At 40.0% G+C, this 16450-nt stretch overlaps 1 protein-coding gene across 3 annotated transcripts in view; it reads left to right on the forward strand.

Moving 5' to 3' along the window:
- The window catches only part of CRYL1 (crystallin lambda 1), a 59348-nt gene that overhangs the window by 17016 nt on the left and 25882 nt on the right, over nt 1-16450 (forward strand). For all 3 annotated transcript variants that reach the window (XM_074569606.1, XM_074569588.1, XM_074569597.1), the window contains exons 4-5: nt 10067-10228; nt 14300-14494. In XM_074569606.1, coding sequence (XP_074425707.1) covers nt 10067-10228; nt 14300-14494 — 357 coding nt within the window. The remainder of the gene's footprint in view (nt 1-10066; nt 10229-14299; nt 14495-16450) is intronic.

The following is a 16450-nucleotide window of genomic DNA, read 5'->3' on the forward strand; positions in this document are numbered from 1 at the left end:
TGCATTAATGTTAGTTGAATATAGAGGACTCTGTCTTCTTGCTTAATGATATAACCTACTGATTAACTTGTTAGAAGACTTCCATGAGAACTACATTTCTTTACCCTAGATTTCAGTTGGTTAAATCTTAACTTCTTTTCAAATTTGGCCTTTGTAGGGTAAGTCCACTTCAAGCTTTAATTCCTTGATGTTTGCACTCCTTGAAGGAATTCTTCAGACAGTTGCCTTCTGTGGTGTTTTCATGGACATAACTTAAAACAAAGGGGATGAAGTAGTAAAAAGTGGAACTTCCTAAATGACATTAGTGAAGATATAAAAGTGGAAAAGATGAAAGAAACAATTAGGACTAAGTAAGAAGAAAATTCATAACAGTAATGTCATGAATCTGTAAAAACAAGGTATGCCTTGATGCATATTATTTGTTATGTTCCCTTTCCTGAGCATTTTTATGAAGTAACTTGTCTTGACTGGTGTGCTTTGCATCAACTTAGAAGGAAATCAGTCTGGCTTTTGCTCTAAAAGTGAGTATTCACCCAGTTTTGCTTCTCTGAGCTTTTCTATGCTGCTTAGAGTAAGGGCATAACCTATAGCATTTTGGTGAATGTGCATTGCAAGGTTCTTGCATCACTAAAAGCTTCTGAAATAATGTTTCCATTAGCTGAAAACACTGTGGAGACAAATTAATGGATACATTTGTACTATAATGTCCCTGGCACGGGACTATCATGGGTGAATTAAATGTTTCTTAATATTATGCTCTTAACTTTCCTGCATAAATACATGATGACTTTTGTCCTATTGGGTACTGAAGTTATTGGTACTCCTTCCACTATTAAGAACATGTTTGAGTGGATGTGCGTCTAGTTCCTCAATAATACAAGCTGAATAAAAATCAGTGCAGCATTTGTATGATCTCTTACCACAATGGTAGTAAGAGGAAAACACATATTTTTTAATGCTTTGCCTTGGAACAATTTACTAACAGAGTAATAAAGTTAACTAGCTCTCAGAGGAGGATAAGATGACTATTGGTAAGATCTTACTTGTGACCCCTGAGCTGCTGGGTATGATGGTGAGCTGTGAGGTCTGGCTGGGCTGGTTGAAGCCAGGCATGGGGGGTGGCTGAGAGGTGATCTCCAAGCCCACCTCTTGTGCTGTGACATGGGACAGAGCAGACTGGCAAGGGCATGAAATTTAGCTTCTAACTTATACCTGGCGGTCTGAGGTATTTATCCTTCTTCCTTTTGAAGGAACTCTGCCTAAAAGCCTTAGAACAGTTTCTTTTTTCTCCTCTCTTTAAAAAGAGAGGGTGTACCCTTCCCTCCCCCCCATTACACCTGCAAACTCTTTTGAACTGGTGTTAACAATGCTAATAGATCTTTAGCCTGTTCTCTTTTGGATCTTGCTGTCTCTTTTATCTCTCCCCATGAGACTCAGAAAAACAGTGTTACCAGCTTAAAAACAACTTTTAAAAAGCCTGGTGGTGCCTCAGAATGGGAAACTTGGGAGTCTTAACGGTAGGTGTCTCATGTCTTCTGTCATAAACATTTGTCATTGATTGTTTGATACCGGCTTCTACCTCTAGATTTTGTTTTACTTTCCTGATGGCTTTCAAGAACCATTTTACTTCTGGGAATTGAGGGAGTATCTGCAGAGAGCAGTGGGTGAAAATGTTTTCAGCTGCCCTGATCTCATAGGATATAAGAGCATCCTGGTTTGGAGGCTCTGCTAATGACATACCTCTGTAAATGCAAAGCTGCTGGAAGGCAGAGTATGCAAGCATTGCAGTAACATGGCTGCTTCTGGACTGGTCACTGGTCAGCTCTGAGCACTGGACAAACAAACATGGGTCTGTTTGCTGTCAGCTGGGTAAATATAACCTTAGGCCAGGTTTTACCCTACTTATCTTAAACGCTGACCTGAGGCACCAGAAGTTATGTTTTGGCTTCTGAGGGAGCTGGTTTTAAGCATGTGACCTGACTTGCCATCTTTGTAGAGCTTTTGAGAAAGTTCTTTTGCTGATGTTAGGGTTTGAAACAGTCTGATCTCAAAGACTTGCTGTAAAATACTTCATCATGTCGGTGTTTGAGTTGAACTGAAAGATGATGTTTGAGTGAACAGCTTGCCAGTATCATTGCTGCGGTGCTGCTGCTGAATGGACTTTTGTCCTTCCAGACTTTATAACAGTCACCCCCCCATCTATCCTGTGCATGTAACAACTAGTGTTGTCTACCATTACAGGCTACAGGAGGTCATCATTGCCATAACTATCATCCTGCCCAGCAGTCAGTCTTGCTATTCAGGTTCTCTTTCAGTGCTCCCTGGTTTTCTTTCTAGGGCTGTATTGTATTTCCATTGCCTTTCCTAGATCACTTCTCCTATTTTTCACAGTGGATGGGATCACAACAGAAGAAGACAGAGAAAATCTGGTCCTTTGAGAAAGGACCCAGGGCAGAGGAAGTCAATCAACCTGTTTGAAATCTTACTGCCCTTCACTAAGGGAACCAAAAGGATCTTCATCTCTTCTGTGGCAGCAGGATCAGCTTTTCTGTCTGTCTTCTGAAAGTTTTGTAGGGCACATGAACATAATGGAAAAAGATGGATCTCTTCATGATCTGGATACTGACACTAGATAAAGCAAAACTTCGTTTGTTGTATGTGCTTTAAACAAAAACCAAACCAGACAAAAAAACCCCCACAAAATCCCCAAACCCCTCCCAAATCTGCAAGTTTTGGTTTTAGAAAATGTAGTTCTAAGAACTAGTACTTCCTCAAATCCTGCTTTGTATTTTGTACTAAAGGTTGAACAGACACTAGTAATTCAGTCATTTATTCTGAACAGTATAAAATGGCAGTAACTTAATATTTTTATTGCTCCGGTTCCTTAATAGGGTATGTTTCTGAACTGTAGGAAAGTACAAAATGTTTCCATCTAAATGCTGGATTTCACCTCACTGAAGTGTTACTTATTTGTGCAGTATCATGTGGTAGACAGTCTTTCATGTCTCTCAAGAGGTGGTGATTTAAGAAGCATCAGATTTCACACTGGTATGAGCTCATAAATTCAAGACAACTAAGAAGTTATTACTTCTTTAGATTTGAAGTCAGTTACAGCCCTAAATCAATTATTTTTTTTTTAATTAGATTAGCCTGAAAGTACTGGTGTTTTAACTGATGCATTTACAGTTGTTAACTTATCTACTGTCCTTTAGTTGATGGCTTTGAAGCCTATTACAGCTTTTCTGAATATGAACTTAAAACTGTTCTAAAAGCCAGGCGCTTGCAGATTTGCTGTAAAATGCTTTTTTTAATAACTGCATTTTGAATGGAAATCCGAACAAGTTCAAACCCTGTGAATCAGAGTTAAACTCATACGGGGGATTCCCCTGCCCTTACGTTAGTCCTCTGCTCTACAGCAGAACAGCATATGAGAAGACCCCGGCTCTATCAGAAGATTCACCTTTATCTCTGCTGCCCTACCAACTACAGAGTAATCCAAAATCAGGCTGGAAGGGACTTTTAAGTCCAGCCCCTGCCCCAAGGCAGGATCAATCATACCTAGACAACTGTCTGTCAAAAATGGGTTCACATGTTCTTAAAATCTTCATGTGATGTGATTCCTTCTCCTCCCCTGTTAAGCATTTTACTTCAGTGCATACCTACCCTGTAGAAAGTCTGTAACGGGAAGCCCCAGGGTGTGACCATATGTGACCCTACCTTTGTATTTATTTTTTTTATAATTGTGTCAATTATAATGTGGCCCCGTCATTGACTAGTTGCCAGTCTGCTTTTCAGTTAAAGCTGCTGCTGTCCTTATCTTGCTTTCTTACCCTTGGATAAGAAAGGATACCAATTCTTGTTCATGTTGAAAATAAAGTCTTGGATGCCAAGGTTCAGGTGGCTTGTTTTGGGCTAACTAGAGTTGTTTTACATCTAAGGAGTCTTTTGTTGCCAAGCATATTTTTTGTTAACAATCTGGTATTTGGACATGTGCTTGAAACCATCTTGTGTACCCGGGTACGTGGAATGAATGTCTGCAGGGGGAAAAGGGGCAAACAACCTGATGAGTTTCTGCTCCCTTGTGTGTATCCATCCCATACGGTTTGGGTTCCTGCATCACCTCCAAGTGTTTCAGGGTCAAATCCCACTCAACGTCACCTCCCTGCTGTGGTGCCCAGCCAGCTGTTCTCCCTGTGACCCTAGCTCCTGGGGGCTCCGGTGCTAGTCGTGCTCTAACATGATCATGTCAATTATAAGCGTCTATGCTGTTGGGTTGTTTTTGTGGGTTGTGTGTGGTTTTCTGTGTGTGTGTGGGTTTTTTCCTTTTAATTTTCCTATTTAAAATGATGAAAGTGCTGATGCCGCACTGAAAGGTGTGCAGTAGCCTGGGGACTCCTTCAGTAACAGCTGTGTGTACGTGTCTCATGTTTCCCTGCTCTCCCAAACCCATACAGCAGCGTGCAAGGGTGTGGGTCTCCTGCCCAGCTGCTGTTCCTGCCTTTACCCTTAGATGTGGGTAGTAACACTTTCTAAAAGGAGACTGAAATAAATATGTTCTCCCCCCACCATCTTTGCAGTTTGAAATGATGCATTTTTATTTGTCACCTTGTCTTAATTGCCTGGTATATTGGTATATACACATGCTATCCATCTTTAAAGTATCTCAGAATAAGCGTCTAAAACTACCTTGCCATTCTAGGGGGGAGTACGATGTAAAAGTCCAAAATGCTTGCAGTCAGGTATTTGCATTTGAAATATGTAATAATTTATAATTTTTTTAAATTACCAAACCTATTTAACACATGAAAAACTTTATCTATTTGAGCTAAATCGTAATGGTTAATGATATCAGAAGCAACCTTGATGTTCTGATGTAATAATTTATCTGATATTAAAAATACTATTTTATTTCTCTGCTTGTTTCACTAGCTGAACTCCCAAACTCTGCACTCAAAATGTCACATTTTTTAAATGCAGGTGGTGTAGTTCCCCAGGTTCATGTGTGTCACTCTTGTTTACTGAGTAGAATGCACAGGAGTGTCTGACATGGAATACAAAAGAAATAAGCTGCCGTGTCCTTAATAAAAAGTGCATCTTCAGTCTTCCAGAGCAGAAGTATAGACCTAAAGCCTACAGAAGGCTAAACTAGCATGTCAATACAAAAGGCTATATACAAGTAATAATAATTAGCACTGAAATGTTAATGATAGTATTTTAAACACTATTTTGCTTAAAATATAATCCAACTTTGATATGGATTCTATAAAATGGAGGCAATGACAGAAACACAGCAGTCTGAATGCATCCGCAAATGGAGCAAATAGATGCAATCTTGTTTTGATAACTTCAGTAACCTCAGCTTTGCTGGTAATGTTGGGGGGGACAGAATTGGTTGTAAAACTGCAGTGTTTAATTTGCAGAGAGATTACTTTAGCATAGGTACCTTTTTTTTTGTCTGAAGTCAACTAGGTTTTTACAACAATCTTTTTGTTGTTATTATTTAGATGTGGTAAAAATATGGAATAGTTGTATTTGACTGTACAGTCGCTAGCTATAGTATTAATTAGATTTCCAAGTCTCCTTTTCAGGTATTTTTAATGTCTGTCTTTATACAGGTAACCCGAATGCTGTTTAAAATCCACATGTACCTACTTTATGTAGGTTGATGTTAATCAGGCTTTGCTTTAGAAATACGACATTCTAAAGTGTCTCAGTAAATTGAAAATAAGACAATTATGCCTGAAGTCTTTTCTGTGAAGTTCTTTTTCTAGTGGATTATAACTATAGATGTTAATGAAAGTATTTGTATAAATGGATTAGGCACCAAAACTTCTAGAAAAGCTGCTTTTCTGAAATTCGGAGCTCTTTGTCTCTTAATTCTGTGAAGATTTTTATATTCCCACAAAAAGCTGGACATAATGTGGTTCTTGCCACAGGAGTGCTGGCAGTCTGGGTCCAGCTTGTGAGGTAGTTCGGCGCTCTGAAAGCTGCTGCTACGTATCCTTTCTATGAGAGGAGAGGATTGCTGTCACTTGACTCTGGGACTGTTCTACGGAAGCGCTTCTTTTAAATTGTTGGCTAAATTGTATCACTGAAAAGCTGAGACCACTTAAAGTGCTGTCAATTATATGTGTATAAATAGAGGAACAGAGCCAGGGTTTGTGGCATGTTTGGAGATCATCACTTAACTGCAGAAGATGAAGAGCGTCCTTGTAGCAGTCAAAGTGGTTAAGGCGTCTAAACAGTTTACCTGCTACTTGAAGCCCTGTTGAATCTACTGGAAAGAGGGAAGTCACGGAACTCTTGAAAATAACTTTCTACCTCAGTTGTGGTTAGGGCAAGGCTGCAGGGCACTCCTGCTTGTGGCAGCTGCAGCATGACAATGAAGTACAGCTTTTGGCGATTAGGTGATGCAAGATGAAGGTAGGAGAGGAATAGGTGCCTAGGGTATTGATTACATACTGTGAGCTACCATCACAGAGCTCTGTCTCGGTTTGAATGAGGAGCCAGTTGAGAGCTTATGGGTCAGGATTAACAGGACCGCCGATACAGGAGACATTGTGGTAGATGTCTGCTACAAACCATATGATCAGGAAGAAAAGGCCTGCTTCAGACAACTGGAAGAAGCCTCACGTTCACAGGCCATTGTCTTCATGGCAGGGCTTCAACCACATCGATATCTGCTGGAGGGACAGCACAGGAGAGCACAAACAGTTCAGGAAGATTCTGGAATGCATTCATGGTAACCTCCTGACACAAGTGGTTGGGGAGCAGAAGAGGGGATATGCTGTGCCAGGCCTCACGCTTACAAACAAGCAAGAACTGGTTGGAGATGTGAAGGTCAGGGGGCAAGCCTTGGCTGCAGTGACCATGGGATAGTGGAGCTGAGAATCCTGAGAGGAGAAGCAAGACAAAAAGTGGGATCACAACCCTGGACTTCAGGAAAGACACCTCTGGTCTGCTCAGGCCAAAATCTGCTTGGAAGAATCCCATGGCATAGGGTACAGCCTGGGAATGAAGAGAGGTATAAGAGAACTGGTCTAGGAGAGCTCAAGACTGATCTATTTGCATTTGCAGGAATTTACATTGTCAGAAATCTTCATGTTAAGATTGCCAGGGAGGAAATGATTTCTTGATTATGTTTTGAATATGCAGCAGCCAGAATCTAGTCAGGACATGGGAAGTTGTCATTGTGCAGCGGTGGCTTTCAAACTTCTTAATTCTGCAATTCCTTGTGCTTGGTGGCTACCATCAGACTCCATACTTGCTACTGGGAGGGCTCAATGCTGCTCCCTGTGACAGCATCTCCAGCTGCTTTTACAGAAGGTGGCTTGCTTGTTGCTGAATGGCTGCTAATCTTTGACCTTCTCCATGCCAGTTTAAATCTTTGGCTTTCATCTTATAGTGCTCTGCTTGTATAGGACAATACCACTTATTTACTGTGTTGCAGTGCCTTACTCCGGGCCATGCTTTGTTTCTTTCACCTCCCAGTGCAAAGAAATCCATGGCCTTGGCAGCAATTCCCATTGCTAGTGTAAGGAGAAGGTATTTTGCAAGGTGGTGTTTTGGGGAGTTTCCTAGAAGGTGGTACAGGTGAGTTGCTACCTTGGCATATCTGAGAATGGATAGGAAGAGTCTGGGTAGATGCCAGCATTTCAATATAGGTAAATGAAGTTATGCGCTTAGATGAGCGTGGACGTGTGTGGGAGCACAGATGGCAGATAGCATGGTGGAAAAGCCTGTACAAAAACACAGAGCCACAGGGTTTAAACGGATAAAAATCCCTAGCTTTCCATGTACTGGCATTCAAGGGATTGTGTCGTATGAGCACAGCTTCTTAATGAGGGGCAACTAGACCTCAGTCACCTTGTTTGGGGATCAGTGTTGTGTGCTGCGAAGAGAGTGTAGTATGTGTTTGTCTTTGTGTAGCTCTTTAAGAGTTCACAGGTTGGTCAAGTAGCTGTTATGTGTTCTCTGAACATGTGCTTGAATAATGTAATGCCCGTTACCTTTAAGCCTTTAATTCAGTACAACGCTTCCAGCAGGTGGGTTTTAAAAATTAACAACTGTCATGTTCTGATCAGGCTGTTAAAAAAGACGTCTAATACAGTTTAAATTGGAAGTCAGATTAGTAGCAACCTTGTTCAGGTGCTCAGGCCTTGGAATAAAGGTGTACTGTTTACTGTTCTCTACAAAAAAGGCACAGAAGTATACAGTGTCACTTAAAATGCGTAGAGGTGTACGCTAACCTTCTTGCACTGATTCTTTGAGAGAGACTGTGGTAGCTTTAAAACCATATCTTATCTGATCTGCTCACTGTTTGATCTTCTCTTTCTCAGGGCAAACAGAATAGCTTCAGACCTCTCCAGGCTCTATAACTGACAGCAAGTGAGGTTCCTGCTTAATGGATTGTTTAGAGCTTAATTTTCCCCCTGTTCTTCAGGGAATTGGTGTCTCTGGGAAAATAATTGCATGCTTGATGAGGACAGAAACTTTATTGCAGTGGTCCAACAACCTGAATACAATTGTGACACTATACAAGAAACTTCAAGCAAATAGCCCATTCAGAAACCTTACGTAACCATGGCAGGTTTGAGTTTCCAGCAGATTTGAGTGTGCCTTTTTGATTATCATCTGATGTGAGAGGAGGCTTAGAGTTTCAGGTTCACAATAAACCCATTCAGAGACACTCTTTTATTAGCTTGAACAGTATCTGCATAGTTCTCTTCATCTTTGGCTTTACTAAAAGAAACTATTTAAACTTAACCAACAAGCAGGGATCCTGGAATTATAAGCAGAGTATCATTTTGTTTTGATAAGGCCATCTATTACTTTGGGCTCTATCTGGAGTTCTTAAATGACCCCGTTTATCTCTTCTGCATCATGGAACTTCTAGTACTGTTCCATGCAACTTGTTTTTTAAGACTTCAAATTACTTTTAACCCATTTACTCGGTTAAAAACTCTGGCCCTGGACATTCCTGCCACAGAGTCTGTCTGAAGCTGCAGGTATTAAGTGTAAATTTTGGGTTACATTAAATGTACAGCCTTTTCCCCTGTCCTCATGTGCAGTTCAGCATAACAGGAAGGACAGCATGAGGTACTGGCAGGTGGGAGAAGGTTGGAGTTGGAAAAGAGCAGGTATTTTCTGGGTGTTTCAAGGGGAAAGCTGAGGTTTTGTCAATTTGGGATCCTGTTTGTATTTCTTTTAAACCCTTCCAAAAAACCCAGAAAACAAACTGGCTTTGCCCCTCTGTTTTCTTCCCATAGACTGAAGTCTTTCCTGTTGATTGTGGGATCTGTTGTAGTTATTCTCTCATGTCCTTGTTGTTCCCAGCCTGGTGAACTTCTGCATGCTCTTCAGGCAACTCCTGGAGATAATTTTGAAATTCTAGTGACTGTACATTGTGGCTCTTGGCTTATACATGTGAAATTTTACACAATACTGCAGAGCTGAACGTGCTCAATAGCTTTTGAGCTTATAGCATGCATTCTACTTCAGAAGTCTTTCTCAGAGTTGACATGAATGGAGATATTTAAGCTCTTTAAGAGTGAGGATCACTGAGAGATGTTTCAGTGCAGGTTCTAGAACTGTACCTTGGAATCTCCTGCCGTAGTTCTGGAGATTGTAAGTTTGTCTTCTTTTGAGATACACCTATTCACTTCCATCTTCTCTGAGAGACAATATTGACTTCTATCATGTGAGATCCTATTTAAAAAATGGAGGCCAGGTCTTACTCCTCCATACTGCGTTATCTCTGTGCAGGAGTAAAAGTCTATATTTTAGACAAAGCGGAATCATTTGGTTTATGTTAAATTGTTAAGTCTCCTGTGGTGTTTGGTAGTCCATCTTCTGCTATAGAGAAACTTTTGAGCTTTTCATTTCTTTATATGTGGGAAGGTATTTTTGTTTTATGGCTCGCCGGTATATCTAGGCTGATTAAAATAGGTGGTTTGTGCCGAGTTCCTAGGTGTCAAGGTGGGATCAGTGAAGTCTGAAATATGTGAATAAATACTATTGAACTAGAAGACTTCTAATACTGATATTATTTTTTTTTTTATTCCAGGAATGTACTCCGGAGAACCTGGAGCTGAAAAAGAAGATTTTCAGTCAGTTAGATCTTGTTGTTGGTGACAACGTTATCTTGAGCAGCTCGACCTCTTGTCTCTTACCCAGCAAATTGTTCACTGGCCTTAAGCATGTTAAGCAGTGTATTGTGTCACATCCTGTAAGTATGATGGCATGTTTTGTTTTTGTAGTAGTAGTAGTAGTACAGGTGTTCAACTAAACTGCCCCAAACTCTTCTCTGCAGACTGGAAGATATAGAAGGCTATTTGGAGTGCTTGTGTGCCATCGTTAGTGTGCAGGGGCCTGACTTTGTCAGAAGAGCTTCAGTTTGGTCAATCTGTGAGCAGCAGCATCTACTAAATTGAGAGGATGTACGCATGTTTCATACTGTTGGCTCAAGATAAGCTGTGTAAGCTGTTGTGCTCATGTTGTTGTGTATTACTCAAACTACTGGCTCTCAAAATGTATGAATTCTTTGTTTTGAAGACAAACCTATAAAATTCCCTACTTTCTTCTTGTGGCATCATTAGTCTTTCCTAGTATCCTTTTTCAGCTGCTGTTGGGTAACACTAAGGATCCAAATAGTGAGCTGCATATGCTTATCAGGTAATATCAATAAAAGATGGAAGGTTTTGAGCCTGGTTTCTTCAGTTAGGATGCAGAAGCAGTATACCCCAAGAGGAAAAGCAGGAGGATGAAATGGAACAAATTGTACTTGGAGCTGAATTTGCATGCTGTGTGACCAGCTGGGACAGGGCAGTGATGCAGAAATGGCATGACTAGGGGTGGCAGCAGAACCTCGAAATGATGAAGGGCACCTGGGAGCCTCTGTAGAGGTCTATGTGGGGCTGCCAGACAGCAGTTTATCACAGCTCTCCTCAGTATGGAAGAGCATTTTGTCTTGATCACTGGGATTCTTACTGCTTCTGTTTTCCACTACTCAATAGCTAATGAAGTTGTTAGTCTAGTGTTTAACAGATCAGTTCAGAGGACTGTTGTTGTGAAGGTTTGCAGTATCTGGAGAAAGGTCTGCAATGTGGTAACGACATGTTGTCTGTCCAGGGCATCCCTCAAGGTAGAGAGTAAATGTCAGTTCCCTGGGCATGCTCAAGAGTGGCAGCACGAACGCAAAAAATACAGCGCTACTTTACTGTAATGTCTGTACGGCTACCTGTAGCCTAATGCTGCACTGTCAAAGCATTTGGTTAGTCCTTTTCTGATGCCCTTCCACTACCACCATTGTGCCTTGGGGTGATTGGGAAGCAAAAGGAACAAAAGGATTGGTTTCTTTCTTCATAATTAGTTTTCATTTCCTTTTAATTAAAGAAGAAAAAAAAAAAGTCAGACTTCAAACCCGTGTCTAGGTTTAGCTTTTCTCCAGTCTAAAATTCAGTAGTTCCTTATCTCCTGTTTCTAGGGTTGTAACTTTCTGTAGTGCAAGAGAAGAGATAATGTCTCATCTAGACTTCTGTATTAGGTAACTAGCTGTGATATTTTTTTAAGCAATTCCTGGGCTTCTGCCTGTTCTCTGACTGTTTGTCAGTCTTTACATTACTCTTTCTTACTGTTTTCCCAAGTTGGTCTGTACCAGTTGACTTGTTTAGTCTGAGCTGCAGTCTTTATGGGAGCCACTTCTGAAACCAGGTTTTATCAGATCTGGAAAGGTACCTAGTCCCTGCGTAAACATTTTCTAGGTTGCTGTTGTAAGGATTTTCCAAAACAAATACACTGGAGTGCCTTAAAATGTCTAATTGTTCTGAAATGGCTTTGCCATCCAACTGAGACTACTTTCTTGGTAATCTCAGCTTCACTCAAAGGGGAGTGTACTGGAGAAGCTGCGAGCCAGTGTAGTCTTCCAGGGGCCTTTCTGCATCTGTTATATCAGGAAACATGCTTGCTTTGTTGGCTTCTGGTGGATTTTGTTTTAACCATGGCCTTACAAACAGCTTGAACACAACATGGGCAGGGGGACATGGGGACAGTAGGACATGGGGAATGGTGGCTGCAGGAAGCAGGCAGCTCTGGAAGACACTATGAAAACAAAAAGTTTTGATATACCAGAAAAATTAAAAGCTAAAGTTGTCAATCCTCTGGCACAGGTGAGTGTGTTGGGGAGAAATGAAATGCCCAAAGGGCAGGAGCTCATCCCTTTGCTTAACGTAGCAATAGGTTCAGTAATTAGAAAAAAAAAAAGAAATCCCATAGCACAGCTGTGTGATATAAATGCACGCAATACGTGTAGGTACAGCTGTTCACTGCAGTTTCATGCAGTGTGTCGGTGGAGGTTTTCTGCAGAGGGGTTCATTTCTCATGTGCTGTGTATACCTGCTAGGTCACACAGCTAGAAATAATGAAGTAGAGAAAACTGTTTCCCATTGAGTGAAGTTCCTTACCGGGTAATCAAATCGCCTTAAAAATTTACTAACCTATATCTGTTAGATTTTTAACTCCACTACTCCTGTTGGAAGTTGTTTGTGTCTTAATTTTTGTTTCAATCTTATTAACAGTCCATTAAAATTAATTTGATGTGTGTTGGCAGCTTTTGTGTATCTTAATTCTTTTTCTGTGTTTACTTTGTCATATCCTTTCTTAGCTTTCATTTTGTTAGGGTGAATAAGGTGAACTCGTCTGTTCCCGGAAAAAAGGCTTTGCATTCCCCTTCTCATTTTTAGAACCCTTCCCCCACCCCCAATTTAATCCATGTTTTACCACTTTCAGTTTTTACCAACATCTATTATCTCACTCCTAAAAAATTGTCTTCCTCCATCTCCTCAGTGTGCTCATGAACACACCCGTATACTCCCTGTGCCAAGTTCATGAAACAGAATATTTCAGTAAGATGACTGTCAACACTAATCTTGGAATAAATTTATAATAGCCTCAGTCTCTCTCAACAATTAACTTGTCCTCTTCCTGATTGAAACCTGTGATACACTTAGGCGTTAGACAAGTCTTCAGAGAACTTATTGATGCTTGCAGGGGTTTGGGTCTTGCTAAATTGCCTGGCACCACACCTGCAATGGTGTCCATCGCACTGTTCTCAGCATTGGTAGCGACACTGCCAAAGAGACTGATGTGAGAAAGGTTATGTTGGAACACAGGGCACTTTAAAGGGGATGAAGTAAGTGTGTTACATCAGTAGTTAGAGCAGACGTAGCCTACAACGGGTTATGTTGGTCAGACCTTACTGTAAAAGGAACCATGTAAGTATGGAAAAGAAAGAACATACAGAGAGGAAAGACTGCCTGCACATTGCTACACGACTAAATCCTGTACTTGCATTTACATGAGCACAGTTAAGAGCAATTGACTATAAGGGAGGATGGTGAAAGAATCAGTGCTTAATTACTATCCTTTAAATGTCAGTGTTATTTCTGGTAGTAACTTTTGATAAATTAGCTCCTTCTATTGCCTGGGAACTGGACGGGGGGCTGAGTTTAACAGGTTAAGAATACGTCTGAAGGACTGCTGCTTTTGGAAAGAGTATGCAGGCAGTGTTACTGCCTGTAACACTATGACCTGAAGAACTTTTAGCTGTTTCTAGGATGTTCCTTAGAATTTTTTCTTTGTTACTTCAAAAATACATTACACAAAGGTCTTGACTTGAAGAGAAATTACATTTAGGAAGAGTCAAGGAGAGGTAACTTATTTTTTTTTAAAGTAGGTACAGTGTTTGAAGGTAACCTGTTCTGCAGCTTTTTCAAAGTATGTTTTATGTGATACCTATTACTGTGTTTAGCATATATTTACAGGCTTGGGCCAGTAGCAGCTTATCTATGAAGTGTTGCATCTTACAGCTGATGTTTAGCAATGATTTTGTTATAAAGTTCTTGAATATCTGAAAGGAAATGCCTTGCTTCATTTGGAAAGACAGGTGGTAGCCATATGTCTTACAACAACAAACAGCCTTGAATATTGAGAAAACATTGGTTACTCATGTCAGTATAAAGTCTTCTAGTACTGTTTGAGTGCTGTTATCTTTAGTGTAGCTCCATGAACTTTGCTGGGGTTAAACAGAGTTAGATTTAACGCAAGATTAATTATTTTTTTTAATTTGAATTAATACACCAGCTTTTATCGGATTGGTGAAGTCTTTCAGGGTCTGAAGATCAGGCTTACTGTGTTCACTGGAAAATATCCACAGTAGTAGCAGGCTCTAGGGATGCTTCGTATTAACTTGTTCTGTTAATCTGTTGATAGTTGACATTTTTCTTTTGTGTTTCTTCTTGAGGTGAATCCACCTTACTTTGTGCCGTTGGTTGAAATTGTTCCTCATCCAGAAACAGACCCTTCTACTATAGAGAGAACATATGCCCTGATGAAGAAGATTGGTCAATCTCCTGTCAAACTAAACAGAGAAACTGAGGGCTTTGTTCTGAATCGGCTCCAGTATGCAGTGATAAGTGAAGCCTGGAGACTTGTGGGTGTATGTATTTTATTATTTTTTTTCCAATTTCTATACACACAGACTGCCTGTTTTGGAGATGTGACAAACGAGATTGTGTATTTCAATTTTCTATAAATTTCTGTTTTCTTTATTAAATTGTCCCTTATGAACATGAAATACATACTAACATGTAAATTAAAAACAGTAAGCAGTTATGTTAGTTATAAATAGCAAAGACTGAGAAAAACAGTGATATGATCATAACAACTACCCTTTATCCCACTTTCTTTTCAGAATACTGTCATTTTCAGGGCAATCGAAAGAAAAACCTTAAAAGCACAGAAATCAAAATACTGGTTTTTTCTTTTTTCTAAGTTGTCTCATAATTTCCTATTATTTTCTGAATGTTGCTGGCCTACTCTGCAGTGGTTATGAAAATAATATTTTAAATGGTTTTCTCTTTGGTCTTTCAGGAATTGTACTCATAAGTTCAACAGTTACTTGATACTTGTAGTTAAAGACAAATTTCTCCTCCTTCTGCCCCTGCCCATTCAGACTTCTAGCTGAGAATCATTTATTTGTGCCCCTTCAGCTTTTCCCACAGTTACCTGTTCCTTGCTGCAAAGACTGATCTTTCATCAGGAAGAGCTGAATTATGAGTCTATTGCTATTGTGTTGAGAAGAGATTCAGTTGGGCTTGAGTAGGGCTTACTTTTTTGTCATGGAGAGTGTTTTGGTTTTTCAAGCTGTTGAAAACAACCATGCACACAAATATAGGTAAAGATCTTAAAATTAAGGTAATATTAACATATCATAAACAAAGCAACTAGTTTTCCAAAACAGTATCTAAACGTAGTTGATGAACTGATTTTGCTTATCTCTAATTAGCTTCTACTAGCAACACAATACGACAATATAAAGGAGGTGGTGAATAATAAGTAAAGCAGTACCGTTAGGAATCCATATGAATGGGTTCAGGGAACATTTAGACACACTCATGTTAGAGGAAAACCATGCAGAAGCAGCCTTCAGCTGTCGAAGTCTCAAAGACTGGGCTGCTGGGACCTGAGGCAGCGTGTATCATTGAAAGTATCTCTCTGTATTTGATCTTCAGTTACAGAGAGCATATAAGAACACTTCATGGGATACTATTGGGAAAGAGGTATTGATTTATGAACTGTATGGACGCTTTATGTGTGTGTGGTGGTATGTGAATACTAACAAAATAGTGCTTGAAGCACTGAGAGATAATAAAAGTTGCTCTTGTTGTGCATCATCAAAGTTTCCAAGTTATTCTGTTTTTGTATAATTTTATTGCTTTTCAGGCAAATACACATTTAAATTGTAACAACTTTGATGGCTGTATTTCCATTCCAGAAGCCTGGACAAAATAGAGCTATCAAAGGTGTATAGTTTCAGCTGTGTGACTTCAGGCTACACACTGCCTTTGATGGGAGGAGAATCACTGCAGATAGGTGAGAGCTGCAGGCCTGGGGCAGTCTCTCTCTTTCTACTGTTGTGTTGCCAGCTTAGTCGTTTTTATTGCAAGTCACGTTCTTTTTGTGTTTACACTTTCAAACTGGGGAAAAATACTTCTTGCTTCTGATTGTTAAGTCACTTTTCAGTCCTTATTGTTGAAAACGTCAGCCTCCCCAATTCTCAGTCTTTGAGAGGATCCTAAAAAACAAGTTTTACTTGCATTGATTCCTTCTGCTAACAAATGTTCCTTACTGTAAGAAGCACTGGGAGTGGAAGATAAACTACAAAAATTAGTAGGAGGGACATATTAATAAAGCATTCTTGTCCAAAATGACCACCCTATTAATCCTTTTGTGGTTAGATATGTAAATTGGATGAGGCAATCCAAGTCAGCTTGGATGCAGAACACAGACATTCTTATGAATACCACAAACACTGTGGTATTTTGCTAATAGTTGTATATTGCTTTTGACTATTGTAAAAGAACAATGAGACAGAGCCATAAAATATAATTTC

This window comes from Larus michahellis, chromosome 1, assembly GCF_964199755.1.
Source record: "Larus michahellis chromosome 1, bLarMic1.1, whole genome shotgun sequence".
NCBI classification, from domain to species: domain Eukaryota; kingdom Metazoa; phylum Chordata; class Aves; order Charadriiformes; family Laridae; genus Larus; species Larus michahellis.